Source organism: Canis lupus, chromosome 16 (assembly GCF_003254725.2).
Source record: "Canis lupus dingo isolate Sandy chromosome 16, ASM325472v2, whole genome shotgun sequence".
In the NCBI taxonomy this organism is placed as follows: domain Eukaryota; kingdom Metazoa; phylum Chordata; class Mammalia; order Carnivora; family Canidae; genus Canis; species Canis lupus.
In genome coordinates, this window is record NC_064258.1 from 2,506,160 (window position 1) to 2,529,441 (window position 23,282).

General features: G+C 37.3%; 2 protein-coding genes across 5 annotated transcripts in view; both read right to left on the bottom strand.

The window, feature by feature from the left end:
* Nucleotides 1–23,282, bottom strand: part of CNTNAP2 (contactin associated protein 2) — a 1,981,926-nt gene that overhangs the window by 379,129 nt on the left and 1,579,515 nt on the right. The window lies entirely within an intron of this gene.
* On the bottom strand, nt 12,677–13,349 carry LOC112650946 (small acidic protein-like). Its single transcript, XM_035700208.2, has one exon. The coding sequence runs from the start codon at nt 13,150–13,152 to the stop codon at nt 12,739–12,741; it is 414 nt and encodes a 137-aa protein (XP_035556101.2). The 5' UTR covers nt 13,153–13,349; the 3' UTR covers nt 12,677–12,738.

Here is a 23,282-nt window from a genome sequence, read left to right on the forward strand (position 1 = left end):
TGGTCTACAAAGTAAAAGAGATGAAAAGGAAACACAACCATTGAGAAGGGGGAAAGAAGAGAGATAGAGAGGGAAGGAGAAAGAGAGAAATGGATCTTTTGATTTCAGTACAGTCCAAGGATGACAAGAGACAAAATGCTGAGGCAGGTAGGAGAGAGGAGTTTAGTACAGAGAATACGAATGAACTGCTAGAAAGAAAATGCAGACTTCTCAAGGAGCCGGGTAGAAGATCTCTGGGATGAATATGTTAGATGGAGACGGAGACAGAAGTATGTAGAATCAAAAGACACTTGATTCAGAAGTTTTTTTTTTTTTTTTTTTTTTTAAGGGGATGAAGTTCTTTAAACTTATGTGCAATTACCTCCCTGTGTATAATTGGTATTCTTAGTTAGCCTTACCAACGATGCTTTTTGTTATCCTCAAGAACTACCTGTATATAAGTTTCTACTTATGGCCACAATTTATAGGGAAAAGGGGAAAGGCTTATTTCTAGGGCTTCAAAAACAAGAACAAAATGTACTTGGATGTAGCACCTTTGACAGAGACAGCCCCTGGGCCCCAGAGGGTGACAGCCTAACCACCACTGCCTCCTCTCTTCGGACTTCAGGAAGGTGGGCTCGTCCTGTTTTCTAATTTACTTGGGATAGGAAATATTCTAGTTGATGCTGGTCAGACTTCACATTAGCATCACTATTATATGATCATTTTCCTTATCTGTTTGGAATATTCTCTTTATTAGCAAGCTACTTTCTGCCAATCCAAAGTTAGAATGGTGTTTTAATTGAAGATAGCTGAACCTTTAATAACACCATGATGGGAAGCCAGACTCATCTGTTAGGCATGTTGCCATCCATTGTGCTTCTTTGCCTTTTGCTGCTTCAAATTTTGCCAGTGGTAGCATAAAGCTCCTTCCTATAACCCTGACTTGTCCTACTCATTCATCAGTTACACATGCTGACAAATGCATTCCATCAGGTCATTCATCTGCTTCTCCCAGCCCTCAGTAAACACCGGTTATTATTTTCCCTTACCCAAGCAGAAACACTTTATTATAGCATCTGTGAGGACCCCAATTTAAGAGCCTAAACTGTCATCACTCCATGATTCCAGTGGTTCTGTGGGCTTGTTATGGGAATGGTGGGTCAGGGGTGGCTTTTCAAAGTGGCATTTGCATGAAGCTTTCTGAGCCTAAAGGAAAGAGATGCCTGGGGTCAGGGGGTAAGCTTGGTACTAGGTAGCAGACTAGGCTTGGAGAAAGGAGTGATTTGGAATAGAATGAGGTAGCATTCAAATTGTTTCGAGTCACCACTGTGAAGGATGCAATGAAAAACTGATTTGAGTGACTTTGTTCACTTGCAGTGATGGTGGGTGGCTGAATTGAACCCACTGGCTTGACCCCTGGACACCCCACATTTGTCCTAGGAAAGTGCCACAGACCTCTAAGCAGCAGTAGGCCCAGAGGGAAAGGCACTGTCAGAGGCTATAAAGGAGGAGAAAAACCAGTTTGCAGACACGCTCAAGCCAATGCTGGGAACTTGGAAGCAACTGAATAGAAGCCAAGTGTGGCCCAAGTTTCCAAGATTGCTAATTTGAATGGAACCAGAGGAATGAAATTTGTTATATTATTATTAAAATGATGTGGCATAGAGAAATAAAAGCCCTAATGGCCAAAGAGAGGAATGAAAGGTTTTTTTTTTTTAAATTTTTTCTTTAATTTATTTATGATAGTCACACAGAGAGAGAGAGAGGCAGAGACACAGGCAGAGGGAGAAGCAGGCTCCATGCACCAGGAGCCCGACGTGGGATTCGATCCCGGGTCTCCAGGATCGTGCCCTGGGCCAAAGGCAGGCACCAAACTGCTGCGCCACCCAGGGATCCTGAAAGGTTTTTAAACAACTGATTTCCACCTGGGTTTTCAGAATCCAGTTAGGTAAGTAAATAATAAAGAATAAAAAGTAGGGTCTTTCTGTCTAGAGCTAAGGTCATTGTGGACCTTAGACCCGTTGGGACAGCAACATCTGAAAGCCCGTTAGAAATGCAGATCTGTGGGCTCAACCTTGAACCTCCTCAAAAGACTCTACATTTAGCAGGAGCCCCAGGTGATTCATATGCGCGAGACCAAGGAACAGAAGGCAAACTGACAGGTTAGGAGTTAATTTGGCCAGCAAAAGCGGCAATTTCACTGTCTCTACTTAAAATACATACTTGATTTCTGCAGTCACCGGAGCTTTAGTTATGATAGCGTAACTGAGTTCACAACATGTTGGAATTTGCATGATAATATTCTAACAAAATTATGCAATATCTTATATCTGTCATAACCAGGTAAGAGGTTTTGTTCTAAGTTCATGAATCAACCCATAAAAGGAATTCCACTCTCTTAAAAAAAAAAGAACCTACTATATAATCAGTGTGCACACTCACCTGAAATCAATGTATGTATCCATCTCTTAAGTTTTTCTTTTTTTTTTTTAAGTTTTTCTTAATCAAAAGGAAATGAATGCATCATCATCACCAGGGGAGCTTAGTGAAGTCTGACATCCTTAAAGATTTTTGAGTAGGTGTGAGATATTTGAAATCTTTGATTTCAGATCAGCGTGATTCTGATACCATTCCCTCCTCTCCCAACATTTGAATAAATACATAAATAAAACCAAAATAGCCACGAGGGATAAAGTAATTTGTACACCAACATTTAGCAATACTTGCTGTGTACTATTTACAAGAGCATTTAATTTTTGGTGATCATTATAATCAATTAATTATATTGAATAAGGGAAAGAACACATCTAAGACATAGGAATGAACTTCTAGATAACCTAATTCCAAACTACTCCTTCTTTGCTTAGAAGCACAGATTTATTAATATTTCTCCTTTATACCTCTGTTATATATTCAATTTTATTTCTTTTATTTATATGTATATAATCCAGTGTTCATGGTATTTTAAACTTTGATTTTAGTACGTTAACTCTACTGCTAACTCTGTTAGAATTGAAAAATATTTAATTTCCTAGTTAACCAAAACTAGATACATAATTGTCTTTACAATTTTGGATAATGACTAGGAATCTAGCTCATTTTTTTCTTTTTTCTTTTTTTTCTTTTTTTGACCAGTTCACATTTTTTTTTCCTTTGACTATCTTTTTTCTCAGGATTGTTTTCACTATTTGGAATCTTTTGTGGTTACATATGAATTTTCGGATTTTTTTTTTCTATTTCCATGAGAAATGCCAATGACTTTTTCTTGGCATCAGTTTATTTAGAGGGATTCAGGATTAGGTATAAGTAGAACATATACCAGTAGGGGAGAGTATAAGTACAAGAAACATTGTTCTCATAGGAGTTTAGGAGCTATTGTTAGGCATTCACATTGTCAATTCAAGTGGATTGGACAGGAAATTCAAAAGGATGTTAGAGCCATTCTGGCTTAGAATCCCCATGATGCACAGGAGTGAACATCTCTTACAACGGTCCCAGGGGCATCACTTCTATGGATCCAAGCAAGGGGTGTACACAGTTACAAAAGCGCTGCAGACTCAAGGAAGCCCCCCAAATATTTATTTTACTCACAGTCTTTCCAAATCAGAGATACAGGCTTATCAATTAAGATCATTTTTAGCATATGCAATGTGCCTAGAAACATAGCTGACTTTCTCCCTTTCCCAGATTTCCAAGAGACTAGAGCTGGGGAGTTAACCTCAAATCATTTTAGCAAGAGGAGGAGGAACAGATATTTTTTTTAAACCACTATAGATCTAAGTTGGTATGTAAATCTGTAGACACAACTGAAGGAGGAAGTGGAGAGATGATTAATTCCACTGGATATCAAATCTTGAAAAAGCTAAAGTAATTAGTAATATTGTTCCACTTTAGAAGGAAAATTAGAATGATGGAACAGCATAAAACAGAACATTCAGAAACAGATCCACTTCTTATGAACCCTTAACTTATGGTAGAGAAGGCAGAAAAAATGTTGCAGGAAAAGGAAAAACTTGCCCATAAATGGTACTAGGAACTGAGGGAAAAGAAACAAAATTTGATCCCTGTTTTATATCACAGCCAGAAACCAATTCTAGGTGATATGTAAATTTAAATAATGAAATACAAAATAACAGTCCTAGGAAATAACCAAGGAGAATAACTTCATGATTTTCAAGTAGGAAAAAACTTCTTCAATTCTACACAAAAGGCACTATTATAACTTGTGTAACCATTACACAAGTACCAGAATAGCTGAAAATATTTTTTAAAAATTGACATTACCCAGTGTTGGGGAGTACGTGGACCAATGAACTTTAAATCACTCTGACAGACATGTAAATTGGTAACACTGCTTTGAAAAAGTCATCCACGGAAGCTGAAGATAAAAAAAGAAAAACAAAAGAAAAGAAAAACCAAAACTGTGCTCACGTGCACCTAGAGATACGAACAAGAATGTTCATGGCATTAGTTGACCAACTCAAAGTTGGAAACAACCCAAATGTCCATCAACAATTTAAGTTGTTGCATATTTGTACCATGGAACACTCTAAGAATGAAATCAACTAGAGCTATGTACAACATGTACGAATCAGACAACTTAGTACTACTGAGTAAGAGCAATCTAGGCACACAGTCTAGGCAGGATTCCATTTATATAAAGAAACTTGCACAGCAAATTTATGGTGTTAGAAATCAGGATAGTGGACACTTTTAGGAGGACGTGAAGCAGGAGTGATTCAGAGGGAACAGGAGGGTTACTTTCAGACTGCCTGGCAATGTTCCAGTTTGCTTTTTCATCTGTGTGGTGGTTACATGAATAATTGCTTTGGGATAAATCACTGAGTTATACATGTTTGATCTTGGATGCTTTCCTAGATGTCTTATATATCATAATAGAAAGGCTCTACAGATATAAATTTGTAACAGATATTTTGGGGCAGATGGAGGTTGAGGGTGAGAGAAAAGCTTTCACCTTATGTGTTTCTATAATTTTTGACTCTCGGAACAGGTAAGTAGGCCACCTATTTTTAAAAAGTAATCTGATTTTTGACACAGATGATAAAAAAGAAGATAAACTAGAACTGCACATGAGAGCCCCATGGTTCCTGGTCATTTCAGAGTCTGAGTGAAAGGAAGTAGGATTGCCCTAACGAAATACCACAGACTGACTGGCTTAACCAAGAGAAATTTGTCACAATTCTGGAGGCTAAAAGTCCAAGATCAAAGGGTCAGTAGACTTGGCTTCTTCTGAAGCCTCTTTTGAAGGCCTTTTCATTGTCCTCAAATGGTCTTTCCTCTGTGCACTCTCACATCTGTGCCCTAATCTCCTCTTCTTATAAGGACACTAGTCACACTGTAGTAGGATCCACCCTAATGACCTCCTTTTAACTAAACGGCCTCTTTACAGACTCCATCTCTAAATGAAGTCCATTTTGAGATACTAGGGATTAAGATTCACCGTATGAGTCAGGCATGGTAGATGTGGGGGTCGGGGGTGGGGGTGAGCAATTCAGCTCACCACAAGAAGGGGTGCCTGCATATGCTTCAGTGTGGGCACGTCAGCCTTCAGGCAAGGCAGAAGGCTGAGAACAGTTTGGCTCTCCTAATGAGCTTCTCAGACTAATTGCAAGATTTCATTCGAGTCTGCCAACTTCATCCAGATTTGGGAGAAATCAGAAGAGATGTAAACTTCTCTTGCATGTTTCCAGAATTTTTGTTTTGTGGCATAGCCCATTTGAACATGAATCAAAAGAAAACAGATCTTCTGATGTGTTTCTGCTTATCTCATTGAGGGCTATTCCTTCTTTACCCCCTGCCAGAGAAATAATCCTCCTCTTGAGCTTTTCTCCAAGAGTCCTTGGGAAAACATTATTGAAAAATGTGCACATAAATATCACCAGTGCGTTTTGTGCTTTTTAAAACATGAAAAGTAACCAAATTCTGTGTCATATAATTCAAATTTAATAATACATATTTATTGAGTTATTCAAATATGGTTATTTTATGGCATTTGAAAGAACTAGTATGTATGAACAAAGCAAGCACTAAATAGGCTAAGTGGGTTACAAATCCTGGATTGTTTTCAAGATTTGCAATGTGCAAATCACAATTTCATTTTACCGTGGATTCTTTCCTGGGGAAAAATATTTCACTATGAATAGCTACTACTTTAAATCATGGCTTGATTATAATCAGTAGTTCTTAGCTCAGATACATTCCCCAGATCAACAGCCATCCTTTGGAGACTTGCAGTGCGGAGGTCATATATGGGTATGACTCCCTTGCTCTTTCACCTCTACCTCAGCTTGGTGGTCCCAGGATATCTTTCCCTACAACAGGAGAGATTTCTCCTCCCCTTGGCCAGGGACTGTGGGTGACCTGATGGCTGAGGGGTGAGCAGGCCAGTGAATTGCTCCCTGCCCCCCTGACTCCCTACCATCAAATCCACTCCCTCTGCTACCTGACAGAAAGCATTAGGGCAGAGGTTTTCTCAGTGTGGCCTGAGAACAACTGGAACTCCTAGGGACCTTCCTGGGGGTCCTTAGACTATTGGACTAAACTGTTTCCATAATAATACTAAGATCTTATTTTCCTTTTCACTCTTTTCTCTCATCAGTGTATAGTACAATTTTCTACAGGCTTCATGGCATGTGATTACAAGGGACTGAATATGAGAACCCACCCAGCTGCTCCTATGAAGTTGGACATGAAAGAGATTTGTAAAACCATGAAACAATGCCTTCTCATTAATCTCTTTTTGTAGGGGAAAAATATACGCTTTCTAAATATATGTTATGCTAATAAGTAGTGGGTTCTTAGTTGTTATTTTTAAAATAAATTAATATTTAAAAGTGTTTCAGCTTTAGTTTCTAATATGTTAAGTATTGATATATAAAATCATAAATAAAAGCTTTGAGGTCCTCAATTTTTATGATTCTAATGGGCTCCTGAGATTAAAATGTTTGATCAGTACTGTTCCAGAGAAATTAATCTTAATCCACGTAATTGGATGTACAAGAAATATCAGATAACATTTTTGAACTTTTGAGATGCCATTCTGCCATCTCATTAGTGGTAAGAAATTCAGTATCCATGGCACAACTCTGTTAGACTCTTTGGGTGCACCAAACTGGAGGAATAGAGTGGGTGGGTGTAGCTGTTTTAGAGATAACTGGAGGCTTTTTGTTTGTTTGTCTTCTGCATCCATATGAGATGAGGGATATTACTTCAAATTTACTGTGCTAATCGTTTCACAACATGTGTAAGTCAGGTCATTATCCTGTATACCTTAAACTTACACGGTACTCTATGTCTTATATCTCAATAAGACCAAAAAAAGAAAAACTAGAATTTCTCCTGATTTTATCAGAGCCCCTATGTACAAATCAGAAGACCAGCCATGCTCCCATGTGTAAGGGGAAAACCACAAAAGAGATTAGGAGTTTAAGCTGCTGAACTTTTTGATGCTCTCTGTTGCTGTATGTTACTTGCCCCTCATTATGTCTGAGTTTCCGGTATACGGGCCCCTATTCAGTGTCTAGTAAATGTCCTGCTGAAGAGATGCTGAGAAACAATGTGCTTTGCAGAGCTAACACATAGGACCTTATCAGATATCAATACACATCCATTCTCTGAATAAGACACATATATGTCGCCTGCCCGGGGGACCTGTATTGTAAGAGAGTGCGGTACATATTCTGAACTTTCTCCAAACAGAGGGATTACAAGTTGCTATGAGAAATAGCATGTGCTCAAATTATTTGAAGGAACAGGTTCCATTACTGCTGGATTTTTCAGATCAACTGATATGCTGCAATTTTTCTATGTGAATGTTCAAGGGTGGCTTCTAGTATATAACATTTTTATAATTTTTTTGATCAAAAAATATTTTTTTTCTCTGGGTCACTTACTAATATCTCCTAGAACAACTTTATATATAAGACACAGTTTGAGAAATACTGCCTTAACCTAATAAGAAAACTTTAATAGGGTTTTAGTACTCTGAAACCAAACGGGGACTAAGAATTTTGTTCTCCTAGGTTAGTTTTCCAAACATTTTTACTCTGATCAACAGTAAGAAGTTTATTATCTCCCTGGGACTCTGTATGCACACACAACTATAACAATATTGAAACAAAGTTTTATAAAATAGTTACCCTTCAAATGTTTGGTGTACTCTGACATTTTACATTCTAATTCATAATATTTTGAAAAGTGTTTTTCACAGACCACTAGAATGATTTCACAGCCCATAGCTTTGAAAAGTAATGCCTTAGATGACTCCATTTGTGGGTAAAAGTAGGCTGCCTTAAATCATTCATCATTTAGTAGCACAATTTCTAACAAAATAGGAAAAAATTACACTTGCCGTATGCTTTAATAGGTGCTTCTTAAGATTAAATAAAAAAAAGTATGAAAAGTGCAAAGCATTGCACAAGTAAGCCATTATTAATTAAAACACTCATTTTACCCGTGATGCATTTCCAAAGAAGAAAACACTATAAAAGGTCAGATTTCAGATAGGTCCAAAGAAATACGAGGAAAAAGTAGTGTGAAATTAGCTCATCTTCTTTCATTGAAATCACTTGCCCTAGTCAGCCATTTGATTTAAATTTTTTTTCACTCTGATACAGTTATGGAAGAATTTTCAACCTAAGGATTTTGAAGTCTTTTGTTAAAAGCAACTTTCCTGCCTCCCTGGTTCATGCTCCACACCTCCACACAGCCCTCAGCCCTGAATGACCTGAAATTTGCAGCTCTGCCCTCCCAAGTTTACTCCTTTGGGGTTTTGGGTCTTTTGTGTGCAGGCCTATCTATTTATATCATGATCAGTTTTCTTGTGCGCAGCAATACAAAATTACGCACACACGCAAACCCCAAAAAGCTTTTAAAAGTACATACTGTTGTCTATAAAAATAAATGTAAGATAAAAAATAACCACAATGTTCAATTTTTGCTATGCTGGATAAGTTTATACCATTTAGATGGCTTATTTTTAACCAGCAAGTTGTATCTTTTTGTTAAGTAGTTTTAAAAATATGCAGTCTTTCCTAAAGCAAGGTTTCTATAATAAAAATTATTCCTTGTTGTTATCCAATGACAGTTGAAAATTAGAAATGAAAAAGAGTAAAATTATAAATGAGCTTGTATTTCACTATTTACAACTACAGCTTCTAAGATTTCATACTACAGACTAAATTAGATAATTGATTAGAAGAGCAAAAGTAGAAATAATTAAAAAGCAATTTCACATAACTAATTTCAAATATTTAATACACTAAGAAATGTTCTATATGATATTAGCATACAGAACTAAGATCTCCTTTTCTGTTTCAAGGGAAATTTAGTTTTTTTTTTAAATCATGTTTAACAAAACCTTTCCTACTTCTAAGTTAATAAAGATAGTTTTCATTTTTAGTTCGTAAGAGCTTTCATGTTTGCCTTTAGACTTGGGTTTTAATTGATTTGGAGTTTATTTATATTAGTATGAAACAAGATCATTTTCTTCTTTTCCCTATCAATCCCTGAGTATCTCACAATAGTTTATTTAAAAAAACATCTTTTCATCCTCTTCTCACTGATTTGTCAGGCCGATTCTGTCATAAATTATTATATATTTATGTATTGATTTCTGGGCTCTTCTGTTTACTTTGTCTATTTATCATATAGTTAATATTAATGTTGGCTAGAGGAGCTTGCCCATGCACATATGTATGTAAAACATATTTTACCAAATGAATTAGTCATTAATAATTCAATAAAGATGCCCAAAAGATGCTATAAAAGTTTTTTAAAAGCAATAAAATACATTGAAAACTATAAAATATTAAAGAAAAAAGGAAGAAAATACAAACAAATGGAAAGATATTCCATGTTCATGGATTGGAACAATTAATATTTTTAAATTGTCTATACTACCAAAAACAACCTATAGATTTAACGCAGGCTTTATCAAAATTCCAATGGCATTTTTCACAGAAAAAGACAAAGCCACTCTAAAATTTGTATAAAACCACAAAAGACCCCAATAGCCAATGTGATCTTGAGACAAAAGAACAAAGCTGGAAGCATTACCACTTCCTTATTTTAAATTACGTTATAAAGCTATAGGGGCACCTCGGTGGCTCTGTGGTTAAGTGTCTGCCTTTAGCTCAGGTCATGATCCCAGGGTTCTGCTCCTTGGGGAGCCTGCTTCCTCCTCTCTCTCTCTGCCTGCTGCTTCCCTTACTTGTGCTCTCTCTCTCTGTCTCTAATAAATAAATAAAATCTTTAAAAAATAAAGCTAATCAAAACAGTGTGAATCTGGCATAAAAACAGACATATCAATGGAAAAGAACAGAGAGGAGAAACAAACTCTTAAGTACATGGTCAATTAATTTTTGACAAAGGAGCCAAGAACACACAATGGTGAAAGAATGGTCTCTTCAGTAAATGGTGCTGGGAAAACACCTAAATGGTAATGTGGATATCCACATACAAAAGAATGAAACTCCATCCCTACCTTATCAGCATACACAGAAATCAACTTGAAATGGTTAAAGACATGGACATAAGGCCTGAAACTATAAAATTCCTAGAGAAAAATAGAGGTAAGATCCTTTATGTTGGTCTTGGCAATAATTTTTTGGATTTTACACAAAAGCAAAACTAAACAGGTGGGACTATATCAAACCAAAAAGCTTCTTCCCATTAAAGAAAATCATAAACAAAATGAAAAGACAACCTATGGAATGAGAGAAAATATTTGCAAACAACATATCCGATAGTGAGTTAATATTCAAAATATACAAAGAACTCATACAAACGCAAGAGCAAAAAACCACAAAGAATTAAATTTTAAAAATGTGCAAAGGACCCGAAGAGACATTTTTCCATGGAAGACATAAATATGTCAACAGATACATTGAAAGGTGCTCAACATCACTAATGAAAAAGGAAATGCAAACCAAAGTCATAGTGAGTTACCATCTCTATCTGTTAGGATGCCAGTTATCCTAACAGACAAGAGATAGCAAGGCAGGTAAGAATGTAGAGAAAAGATAACCCTGAATGTTGGGGATGGTGGGGATGTTCTACAATGTTGGAGATGTAAACCTGTGCAGCCACTATGGAAAACAGTATGGAAGCTCCTTAAGAAATTAAAAACAGAACGACTATTTCTGGGTATAAATCTAAAAGAAATGAGATCCATTACTTCAAAGAGATTATTTTTTACACCTCCCCACACGTTCACTACAGCATTATTCACAATTACCAAGACACAGAAATAACCAAAGTGTCTGTCAGTGGATGAATGGATAAAAGAAAATGTGATACACACACACATACACACACACACACACACACACACACAATGGAATATTATTCAGATTTAAAAAGAAGAAAATTCTGTCATTTGCAACAATATGGAGGAAACCAGAGGACATTATGCGAAGTGAAATAAGCCAGACAGAAAGACAAACACTGAATGGTATCATTTACATGTGGAACCTAAAAGAAAAAAAAGTCAAACTCATAAACAGAGTAGATGGGTGATTGCCAGGGGCTGAGCTAAGGGGGAGGGAGAGGTTGGTAAAAAGGTGCAAACTTTCAGTTATAAGATGAGTAAAGTCTAAGGATCTAGTGACTGCAGGTGATAATGTTGTACTCTATTACTGAAATTTGTTCAGAGTAGAACTTAGGTGCTCTCACCAAAAAGCAACAAAACAAAATAAGTTAGCTATATGAGATGATGAATTTGTTAATTACTCAATGGTGGATATCCTTTCATAACATATATGTATATTAAATCATCCCGCTGAACAATTTAAATATACTATAATTTTCTTTGTTACACTTCAACAAAGCTGAAAAAAGCAATGATATATAGATTAAAAAACTAAACCACAGTTAAATATATATGTATGTTCATATGTATATGAATACATATTCATATGTACATATTAACCTTTTTTTATGGGAAATTGCTTTTTCTTTATTTAGGCCTTAGGAAGAAAATTAACTTTGGTCACATATTACCTTAAAAAAAATCCAGTTTTACATATTCCTAAATAGATAGGACCAAATGATCAGAGAAATAATTTCTTCTGTAAAAATTGGCCAAATTTTATCAAAAACCTAACATACAATGTAATTCAAATTATATAAAGACTGCTTGGGATCATAACATTCCAAATGTATGACAGTTGCAACTCCATCCTAACAGGTGTGAAAGTATTTGCTCTTATGTTGCTTTGGTTCAAAAGAGTAGAGCTGATCAGTAAGAATAAACTGAGTACCTAATTTTTTGCAAACAATTTACTTATTGGCAGCAGAAATATCCATGATGAATAGTTTTACTACAGCAAAGTATAATAACTGAATATATTTCACGAACACATCACAGTATCAGATAAACTTGAGAAAAATATGAAGGAACAAAAAAGATGAAACAGCTACCACAAAAAAAGTCTCCTCCATAACTATCTGAAGGGTAAAAAGATGAAATTAGAATTTGATGATGCTAATATGAAAGGAAATTGAGTATTGTATTTATTTCTTATTTTATACAACTCTTACTCTTTACAAAAATGGTTATAGTCATGCCCATAAAAGTGTAATAATGCATGGCATCTGAAAGAAAACACTCTTTGTAATTATTTAAAAGGGCCTTTTTAAAAATTATCATACAAAGGTCTGTGCTCTAAAGCAGTCCTCCACTGTGCATTATAACAGTAAGGCTTACTTTTAATACAAAGACTAAGTGTTTGGTAGTTATGAACCACTGGATTTAACAAACATCATTTTATAGTTGCTTTTTGCATCTTTTTTGTTTTTGGGATCCTCCACTTCATCAGGGTGCTCAGTAGCTTGGAGTTCTTCAGCAGACTCTTCTTTCTCTGACTCTGAATCACTTTCAGAGTCATCTGGACTTTTAGGATCAGGTGAATCATTATCATCATCATCTCCAGCCACATCACCTTCTCCATCATGATCTTCTACCTCACTGAAGCCAAGTCCACAATGTCGTTGATATCTTCCTGATAATTTACTGTCCATACTTTGCTGATATTGAGACTCCAGTTCTTCATTAATTTTCTTGTCTTCCTCCCCTGTTCGGAAGTGAGATGTTGATTTGTGGTCGCCTATAACAAGACGGCCAGTATGTTCTTTCTTTCCTGCACCCATACGTCTCAAGAACTTCTGTTTTCTTTCTTCATTACCTAAGTCTGCTGCTTCCCAATTGCTAGATCCAAGATCATCATCTGGGGAGGCTGAACACTTCACCCCATGCGGATGGGACTCCCTGGCAGCGCTCACCGTCGCTGGGACCCCCCGTGGGAAACGCCGAACCCCCTCGCCATTCTCTCTTCAGCAGCGGCGCCAGCAGCTGGGACACTTGTGGGCTGCTTCCTGCAATAGTATAATATCAGAAATAAACCTAAATTTGACTTGAACACAGTCCCAATGGTTCATTTTTGCTTTTGTTTCTCCGGCCTCCATGGATGTATCTTGCAAGAAGTTGCTGTGGCCACCTTCAAGAAGGGTGTTGCCTGTGTTCTCCTCTAGGATTTTGATGGAATCTTGTCTCACATTTAGATCTTTCATCCATTTTGAGTTTATCTTTGTGTCTGGTGTAAGAGAATGGTCTAGTTTCATTCTTCTGCACGTGGCTGTCCAATTTTCCCAGCACCATTTATTGAAGAGACTGTCCTCTTTCCAGTGGATGGTCTTTCCTGCTTTGTCGAATATTAGTTGACCATAGAGTTGAGGCCCCATTTCTGGGTTCTCTATTCTGTTCCATTGATCTATGAAGATACTTCTGCTAATTCTACTAGATCATCAATATAAAGGGACTGATCATATTTTTCATTATTATATTTCTGGTGTATAGAATTATGTCTAATACATTTTATTTTATTCATTTTACTTCAAAAGATTTTATTTATTTATTTGAGAGAGAGAGTTCAAGAGAGCAGGAGCGGGGGGGGGGGGGGAAGGAGAAGGAAAAGCAGACTCCCCCCTGAGCAGGAAGCCTGATATGAGACTGGAAACCAGGACTCTGAGATCATGACCTGAGCTGAAGGCAGACACATAACTGACTTAGCCACCCAGGTGCTCTGAGCCTAACACATTTTAGATACTGAACACAGTGCTGAGTGATGAATAAATTAATAACTGACAGTTTCAAAGACTAAGTAAAATATCTAAGAATTTAGAAAAAAACATTCACTATCACATCCAAATATCAGTTATTAACTAAACACAACTATGCTTTTCAGCACCAGAAATACATATAACCACTAGATAAAATAGGAAGATGCATGTCACTGAATTAATATTCAATAATTTGCAAATAAATTATGTAAATGTCACTGCTTTCAGTAAAATCACCATACCATTATCATCTTTTCTACTTACTGTCCTCTTTTCCTTCTGTGTAATTGTAAGGCTGTGGCTAAAATGCAATGATATATATTCTACTCACAATAAAATTGACCTTTAACAGATTTTATTATACTTAAAATAATGCTGGGACACTAGTGGGCTGCTTCCTGCAATAGTATAATATCAGAAATAAACCTAAATTTGACTTGAACAAAGTCTTAGAAGGTAATACAAGACTTTGTAGAGGTCTATGGAAGAAGCACTAAGGGATAATTATGTTGCATGAGCTAAAGCAGAATGACTTAAAGTTGACTTCGTACACATCTCTCTCCATATTTCACTGAAAGTACTTCTTTTCCTTGCTTTCATGTCTTACTGCCTATGTCCCTTTTATGCCATGTTCCTCTCCATCTCCTCCAGATCTGTTCAGTCCCTTTGTAGTGTAAATTGATTTAGCGTTTATAGCAGGTAGAATTGGATTTCCCCCGCAAATATATTTTCAAGTTCTAATCCCTGGTACTTGTGAATGTGACCTTCTTTGGAAATAAGGTCTTTGCAGATGTATTCAAGTTAAGATGAGGTTATTTTTGAGTAGGGTTGACCCTAATCCTTATAAATTAGGGAAGTTTGCACACAGAAGACACAGACACAACACCATGTGGTGACAGAGGCAGGGATTGGAGTGACGTGTCTACAAGCCAAGGATATGCCAAGGATATGCCAAGGATTGCTATTAACACCAGGAGCTAGGACAGTGAACACAGCTCTGTAGACACCTTGATTTCAGACTTCTGGCCCCCTAGAACTCTTAAGACAATAAATGTCGATTGTTTTAAGTCACCTGGTGTGCGGTGCTAATGGATACTAATATTGCTGGTCTCCGAACTCTTCAATTCTTTTCCCATGTATTATTTTGACCAGCCCAATCAATAGAATCAATCTTCCTTAGAAGGCGAAAGAGACATATAGGGCCACTTTGATGCCACTATTTTGTTCCACTCATATAAAATTTAAACTATTTGCCTACATGAGCTTGTCTTTCTCAGGATTCAATCATTCTCTACCAGCCTGCTTTAGGGGATGCTGATGAGAATATAAACTATTCTCAGAAAAAAGAGACAGGGAAGAGAGAGAGGAACATGTAGCTAACAATTGAGTGCAATTAGTGTTTCCCATAAACCTGAAAAAATGCAAAGTGAGCAAGAGGAGTATCCATAGAATAATGCTTACTTTGTCAATTTCAAGAGGGAAGAGGGGGCCACATACATTGAACACAACATAGGACTGGGAAAAAGCTTTCACAGCTTGAAAGACAAGATACTGGCATAGGGCTTGCTTCAACCCTTACTATGTGACCTCAGAAATACTACCCAAATTCCTTAAATTCCTCTTAGTGCACAATGAAAAAGTGGGATGTTTTCAAGGCAATGTTTTTTAAACTGTAGGTTGAAATCTATAGCCGATGGTAATTTCAATTTTGGAGATCATGATCGGCGTTAAAAAAATTGAAAAAGAATGGGGAAAAAACAGAACATAAGAAAATAATACATCAGGTTCTGTTCCAAGTAGAGGTAAGCATTAGTTCATGAAGCTTTACTTTCAGTTATGTACACGTGTGTGAAGTGACTGTATCTACGTCTATTTGTACTTAGTCAACATAAAAGAACTTTCTGTAGATTACAGTCCAAGTTTTTATGTTTACTTTTTTTTTAAAGATTTATTTATTTTAGATAGAGAGAATGTGTGTGTGTGTGCTTGTGGGTGTGCGCGCAAGCACACGCACAGAAGCAAGGGGAGAGGCAGAAGGGGAAGGAGATAATCTCCAGCAAACTCTGTGCTGAGCTCAGAGCCGCATGTGGGGCTCAATCCCATGACCCTGAGATCACGATTCCATGACCTGAAGTCATGATCTCATGACCTGAAATCAAGACCTGAGCTGAAACCAAGAGTCGAATGCTTAACTGCCTGAGCCAGCAAGGTCCCACAGTCAAGTTTTCAAAATCTACTACCCTGAGTTCCCTTTAGACACCAAACTGCTAATGATCTCTGATAATTAACATACCACCAAGTAGAAGAGAAATATGGTCAAGTTAATGTGCCAATGATCTCTAGTCATCGAAAAGAAGAGATTTAAAAGTACATGCTTCTAACTGGGATATAAATACACTTTATATTTTGAACTAAAGAATGATCTTAATTTTTACATCGAAGGGGAGCAGAATATTCCACTCCAGAATACGGCACATTGGTATTTGGATTATTTCAAGCAGGAGAAATCAGGACCCAGCTGACGCAGAAAGAGCTTTTTCCTCTCCCTTAAACTGTCTAAAAAAATTTAGATAGGGGTCCTGTACCAGGAAGAGAGCTATCACCAGAGGTAACTTTTTACTTTTTTATATCAGAAAGACTTGATCTACGTGGCATGGCAAACATCTGTTTGCCCAGGATTTTCCATTTGCTTCTTCCCGTGAATTGCCTTCCTCCCCTTTAAAGCTCCAGACCCCTGCCCTCTTCTTGAGCTCAGGATGGTATATAAATCTCAACTCCCTGATTGCCAGGGAGTCCCACATATTTATGGAGCTCCTGTAAATCCTAAATTTATATTTCCCCAGCTAATCTGCCTTATGTCTAATTATTAGACTAGCCAGAGAACCTAGAAGGGAAGAAGGAGAAAGTTTCTGACCCTACAACACCAACATTAGATTGTAGGTCTTCACCTAAATCTTACCCTTCTGCCTATACCAGACCCAATTTCTAAAACTGGCATCGTACCAGCATGGATTCTCCCAATGAGATTTCTTTTCAATATATATATATATATATACATTGCTCTAAGTTTTTGTTTTTTTAACATTTTCTATTAACGTTATTATTTTGAATTCAGCTGTTTGTACATATATTCCCAAACCATAACTGGGTCATTCTTGACTGTTCTTAACCTGTTGGTCCCAGGTTTAGTACCTGCTCCTTATCAGCATCACCCTTAATTTAATCTAGGACATATATTCTAAGAAGCAAGATATTTCCTTTATTATATAGAGGTTTGGACCATTCTTTCTCTACAATAAAGCCGGTTGATGGTCAGTAATGAATCTTCTCTCTCCTCCTTCCCTATTATAGAAAAAGTACCCTGATTTACTCTCCAGAGCAGATTATAAATTTACCTTTCTGTACTTTTCTTTACTACTGTCCTTTGAATCTCTTATATGCCCTCACATTTTCTTTAAAGGACATGCATAAATGCCTTTCTCCTCCTCCCTATTTTCAGGGCCCAAGTATTCAGTTTTTGGGCTCCAGAGTATGGTGGTTTGGGCAGAGCAGAGCTCACCCAGTCTTGTGGACTAGGATATGGGTCTGTGTGTTCCTGCAGCTTCCACGGGGCCACCTAGAGGCTGTCTATCTTCCTTTGGGGAACTGACTTTGCCCAAGGGTGTTATAACATTAAAGCACATTAAAGATCAGCTGAAATGTCAACAAACTTTGAAAGAGGGCTATTAGCAATGCAAATGTGAGCTTCCTGCACTTGTGATAAGCACAATAAACAAAACTGTAAGGACATTTTTTTTTTTTTTTTAACTTTTCTAGGTGAACAGCTCATGCTGTGATGTAAAAGCCAGTTCTCTTGGGACTGAAGATAGTTCATCATACTTATCTGATGTGCTAGCCAACCGTATGGATTGCATTAATCCTATTGACACAGTCACAGTTGAAAACAGTCTTCAGTTTGCAAAGTTAGCTCCTGGTAAATTATTATGCCTTTGTAACAACATTTGTAGTTCGACCCATCCTGGACTCTGGCTTGTGATGCCACTCAGGATTTTGAAGGGTGGAGGAGTTCACAAAACAAGCTCATTGCAATCGACTCCCTTGCTTCTCAAACCAGCTGTGGGTGGAAATTGGGATCTGATAGGACAATGTTGCTCGTATTTGGCTCCTGAGAGAAACTGGCTGACCCTGCACCCACAGTAAATGACTATGTTTCTTCTCGGGTCTTACTGCTGTTAAATAACACAAATTCAACCAAGTAAATTCTAAAGGTCTATTTGGCTTTATTAATCAATTCACGAATTGTGCAGCATCCCATCTAGCAAGTGGATGGGACCTCCTAAAAGGCCACAAAAAAGGGTTTTAAAAACAGAGAGGTAGTGGATAAAAGGCAAATTACTAGCAAAGAATCCATTGCTATAGGCTAGGTCATCCCTCTAAGGGGAAGCGAAGGGGTCTTTCAGGAAATTTCCTAGAGATGACCAGGAAATTCTCATGCTGATTGGTTAAAGGTTACATTTCTGAGGTGTTGAAACTTCATGCAGTCAGGTTGGATATTAACTTTTGGTTTAGTGACTCGGGGCCTTAACCTAGTGCTCTCATTTTGGGTCTATAGTTTTCTTTTAAATGCTGCCAGATCAAATCACAGCTCCCTGATGTTCTTATGGGTAGGGACCAGAAATCATCCATTTTATCTGCACCTCAGCTCAAACCCTCAGGCTTGGATGGAAGCTGTTCTTCCTGGAGCTTCTTATGAAGAAGGTCCCTGAATCCTGTTTAAGTTCCCTGACTTCCAGCCAACTGTGGGGTTTCAAGCCAGCTTCTCTGGCTTCCAAATGACCTGGTAGGGTTGAACCAAACCTCTTGGATCTTTCCATCCATTAGAATGTCACTGAGTTCACTAATTCTATTTCTTGCTAAGAACCAAGTTTCTTTGGAACTCCCTCTTCCTGGGAGAATGACCAGCTTGCCCTGTGCTGGAATTCATTCCCGTTTCTTTCTAGTGGAAGTTTCCTTTTAAGGATATCGCCAGCCAGACAGATTTACTCTCACACAACCCAAGGAGTTTTGTAGAGGAGATAATCGTTTTTGCAATTGACCTGAAAATATAGAGTTTTCTGTTGTGCATGGTTCTGATCATCTTGTTTGCATACTGTGGACCTTTTTTTTTTTTTCTTTCCTTTCGTTTTTTTTTTTTTTTTGTCTTCTTGAATGGTTAAAATGAGATTCTAAATTCATCATTGAGGAGAGTTAAAATGAAAGAAAATTTAGAGCAGACTGAGTTAACTATGACCAAATCTGCATAAACATGGGGTTGAGAAGAAGAGTTAATTTTTAAGGTAAGGTATGTTGCTTTTCCTCTCATTTATCCCAGATTGTGAGACAAATTAAAAAAAAATGTATAGAAATGGAATTTAATTTGGTGACTTGTTATTACACCAAAAGAGACCATGTTTCCTCTTGAAATCTTAATCATCTTCAAGAATTACAAAGAACAAACAAATCCGAGTATATTTTTAAAATAAATAAGTTCTAAAAGAGAAAGCCATTTCCAACTTAGACTCATTGAGCTTTTGTTGTGTATGGGGCACTCATTTTCTATTCTGTAAAGGTTTAACATCTTTCTTTGTAATGTGAGAGATGAAGGACTGAGGTTACCCCACTGTGGCCTTGGCAGGTTCTGGTCTCCCCATGTACCTCATTTAAAAAAAAATATATATATATATATATTTCTATTTATCTATCATCTATCTATCTATCATCTATCTATGTATCGACAGAGCACGTATGCAAGCTGGGTCTGGGGGCAGAGGAGAGGGAGAGAAAGAATCTCAAACAGGCTCCACACTCAGCTCAGAGCCAATGGGGGGCTCCATCTCACAAAGCTGAGATCATGACCTTAGCTGAAATCAATCATTGGACATTTAACCAACTGAGCCACCAAGGCACCCCTCCCCATGCACTCTTTTTTTTTTTCCCCATGCACTCTTATATGTGAAGTTAGCTTCTGTTTCTCTCCAGCAAAAACCTAAACTGCCCATGTGACACACTCGCTAATCAACAAAATCAATTCATTCCTCTTTGGAGAACCACCCTTGACCACTGAAGTTCAGAACATGACACCCTAAAATATGCCACTTAGTTATATTGATTATTTTGAGCTGAAGACATATGAAAAGCAGCGGGTGAGGGGAAATGCTTTCTCTGAATTCTCCTTATCTGCCTAAAGACAGATCCTCCCAAAGGAAAGCAACTGTCAAAGATCCCGTTTCCTGGAAGTTTCATCAACCAGGAATGACTGATGCTTATCACTGGAGAGGGGACTAAAAGTCCATACCACACACACCCAGACAAACTCTGTCACAAACTATCAAGCCTCCCATCGATTCTTCTATGGGCCCATTCATCTTTCCTAAAAATCATTTATTCTCTTCTGAGTTGCCTCTATCCCTTCTCCCCTTCCCTTATTAGGTGGTATGTGAGCTCTAAAATCTCACCATTTTGTGGGAGCGATTCACTTTTTTTTTCTTTCTGTGATGCCCAGGCACATGATGTTAAAAATTTAACAAATGTGAGTAACTTTTCTCCTGGCAATGTGTCAGTAACCAGTTTATTTCATAAACCTAGCTACTGAACCTAAGAGGGTAGAGGGAAATTTTTCTCTTCTCTACACCAACTATTGCCGATCTAGGGACATTTGGACCCTTTCCTGGAAAAGCCACATAGAAAACCCTCCACCATGGCTTATGTTAATAGTGTTGTGGTTGATTTTCTTCCAAGCCACTTGGTTTATTTGGAGGCATTTCTTGGTACTTGGCCTTCTGCTTTCTCTGGTCTGCCACCTCCCCAGGTCACTGTCTCTTGAGTCTTCATTCATGCCTTGAGATTTTTGTCTGTCACTTAAGTAAACCAAAAGGCAAATGTGCCAGCACAATGTTAGATGGTCACTTCATTGTCCGTCTTCCCTAACCTTGCCCTCATCCTGGTGACATGAGAGCCTTTTCACATAAAAGTTATTCTGGAAGTTATTACCTTGCTTGTGCTACTGCTGCGTATTTGTATTACGTGTTTGGATGTTAAGTTAGAAAAATACAGAAAATGGAGAAACACTCCTGGGGGTACATCCAAGGTACCTAGGTGGGAAGAGTAAAGAAAATAAATTTTAAGCCATCTTTTGGTATCTGAGCATGTTTATAATTGGCCGAGAGGAAGACTTTTGTTTGTGTGGGTTTCATGGGTGTGAGTGTGTGTTAATAAACTGTGTGTGAATGCCCTTCCAGATGTTGCAGGCATGATGGCAGGCTTACATAAATAATTCATTTCTCATTTTCTTATTCTCACAGTAATCAGCATATTTCCTAGTACTGTCCCAAACAAAAAGCTTTTCGAGTCCTCAAAATTATACTTGACCCTTTTAAACCACAAATTTACTTTGCTTTACAGCTTTCCTGCTTTGCACTATAAATGCTGAATAATTTAGACACAAATACACAAAGAAGAAAAATTATTACATTTTAGAGTTGAAAAGATCCATGAAACTTAACTCTCTCCTTCCCTTCCTTCTTAATTATTCAAAATTGATTTTAAAAAAAATCACATCTTGCTTTGTTTCATAGAATTTTAAGTTCAATGTTAAAATTTTATCGTTGTTTACATCTGTCACACATTTTCACAGATCCAAATCAGTTGATGGTCAACCACATAAATCTGTTTGAAAAAATTTGCTGTGCCCCACCAAAAGAAAGAATGCTAAAACCACTACAGAACACCTCCTTAAAGGAAAGGACTTTTTCCCATTGATTTATTTGGCAATTTGGCTATAATTCTATGCAATCTATTGAAGCCATGCAATGTGGAGCAAATATTCTGCATTCCACCTTAACATATTCCTTTTGCGTCTTTCAAGAACTATGCCTGGAAGTGTCAAACCTTAAATTATTCTGTAATTGGCAGGCAGCAAATAGCAATTTCAAGTTCCAAGCAGTGTCAGGGCCAAATGGAAGAAGACATTTATAATGGCTGTGCCTAAGAAAAAGTGTGGCTTGAAGGATTATCTACAAATTGAGCTATAAACACAATGTCGCTAGCACTGGGGAGTAACAGGAGGAAAAAGACTTTGTTATCATCAAAGTATTCACTTTGCAAAACAACTGAGTAGCATTCTACATCCCTTTAAATGAGAACATTTAAACTTATCACAAGTAATTATTTAGAATGGACGCTTAGGAAATCCCAAGCACATTTAAAACAATGGCAGACCAGAAAGGTAATTACTGATTTTAATTTTCCCCATTATGTGTAACAGTTGTCTGTAAAAGTACTGGCAAAACACAAACATTTTGTCAATTCCCCTCCACTTGTAAACATGGGCATATGTCTCTTAACATTATTTTCTTTTCAATTAGGATTTTTAAAAAATCTTGCCCACAGGCAGATGGTCTTGTTAGAGACATGAAATGCTGTTTCCTTCACGTGTTGTCATTTTCTCGCCTGTAACTGTTTTTAAATAATAACATTCCTTCCTTATGTATCATGAACATCTTGGAAAAGCAGGAGTCAATGTAGAATAATCACGTACTTAGTCATGTTCTAAAACACAGTGTTTACTTCATATGGGTGCACAAGGCCTGCTCAGAACAGATATGAGCAAAATTTTACATTTTTATGTTAAATATTTCTGGAGAACAGAGTTACTCTGTTTTTTGTTTTGTTTTTGATTTTTTCCCCCCAAACGGCAGAAAGAGTAAAACATAAAAATGAGAAGCCCAGGATGCTGGATTTTCCATTAAACAGAAGGTTCATTAGCATTTAGAAAGAAAAGATAGGATGTCTAGAAGTTAGCCCGCATAGAGATTGAAAGACTGGCAAAGTCTCTTAGTGAGTATGTCTTCCTTTGAGAAGAGCATGTGATTGAGCCAATCATAAAGTCTTTGCTGACATGTTGGAATGTGGTTGAATGACGGAGGGGGTAGGTGCACTCTCACTTAGTGAACTTCTGGAAAGACACTTCCACAGGTGCATGTGGCACGCGTCTGATCTTGGGCTTTTTCTGCCTAATAGGAGTAACACCTTGGAAGAGAAAGTATACTCTTGAAACTTGTGGATAAGCTAAACTTAGATGTTTTCCCACAGTATTCATAGCGAGATCAATATGATCTAGGTAA

What these genes read in the sequence shown, in the direction of transcription:
- LOC112650946 (XM_035700208.2), bottom strand. Translation starts at nt 13,152, where the DNA reads ATGGGTGCAGGAAAGAAAGAACATACTGGCCGTCTTGTTATAGGCGAC.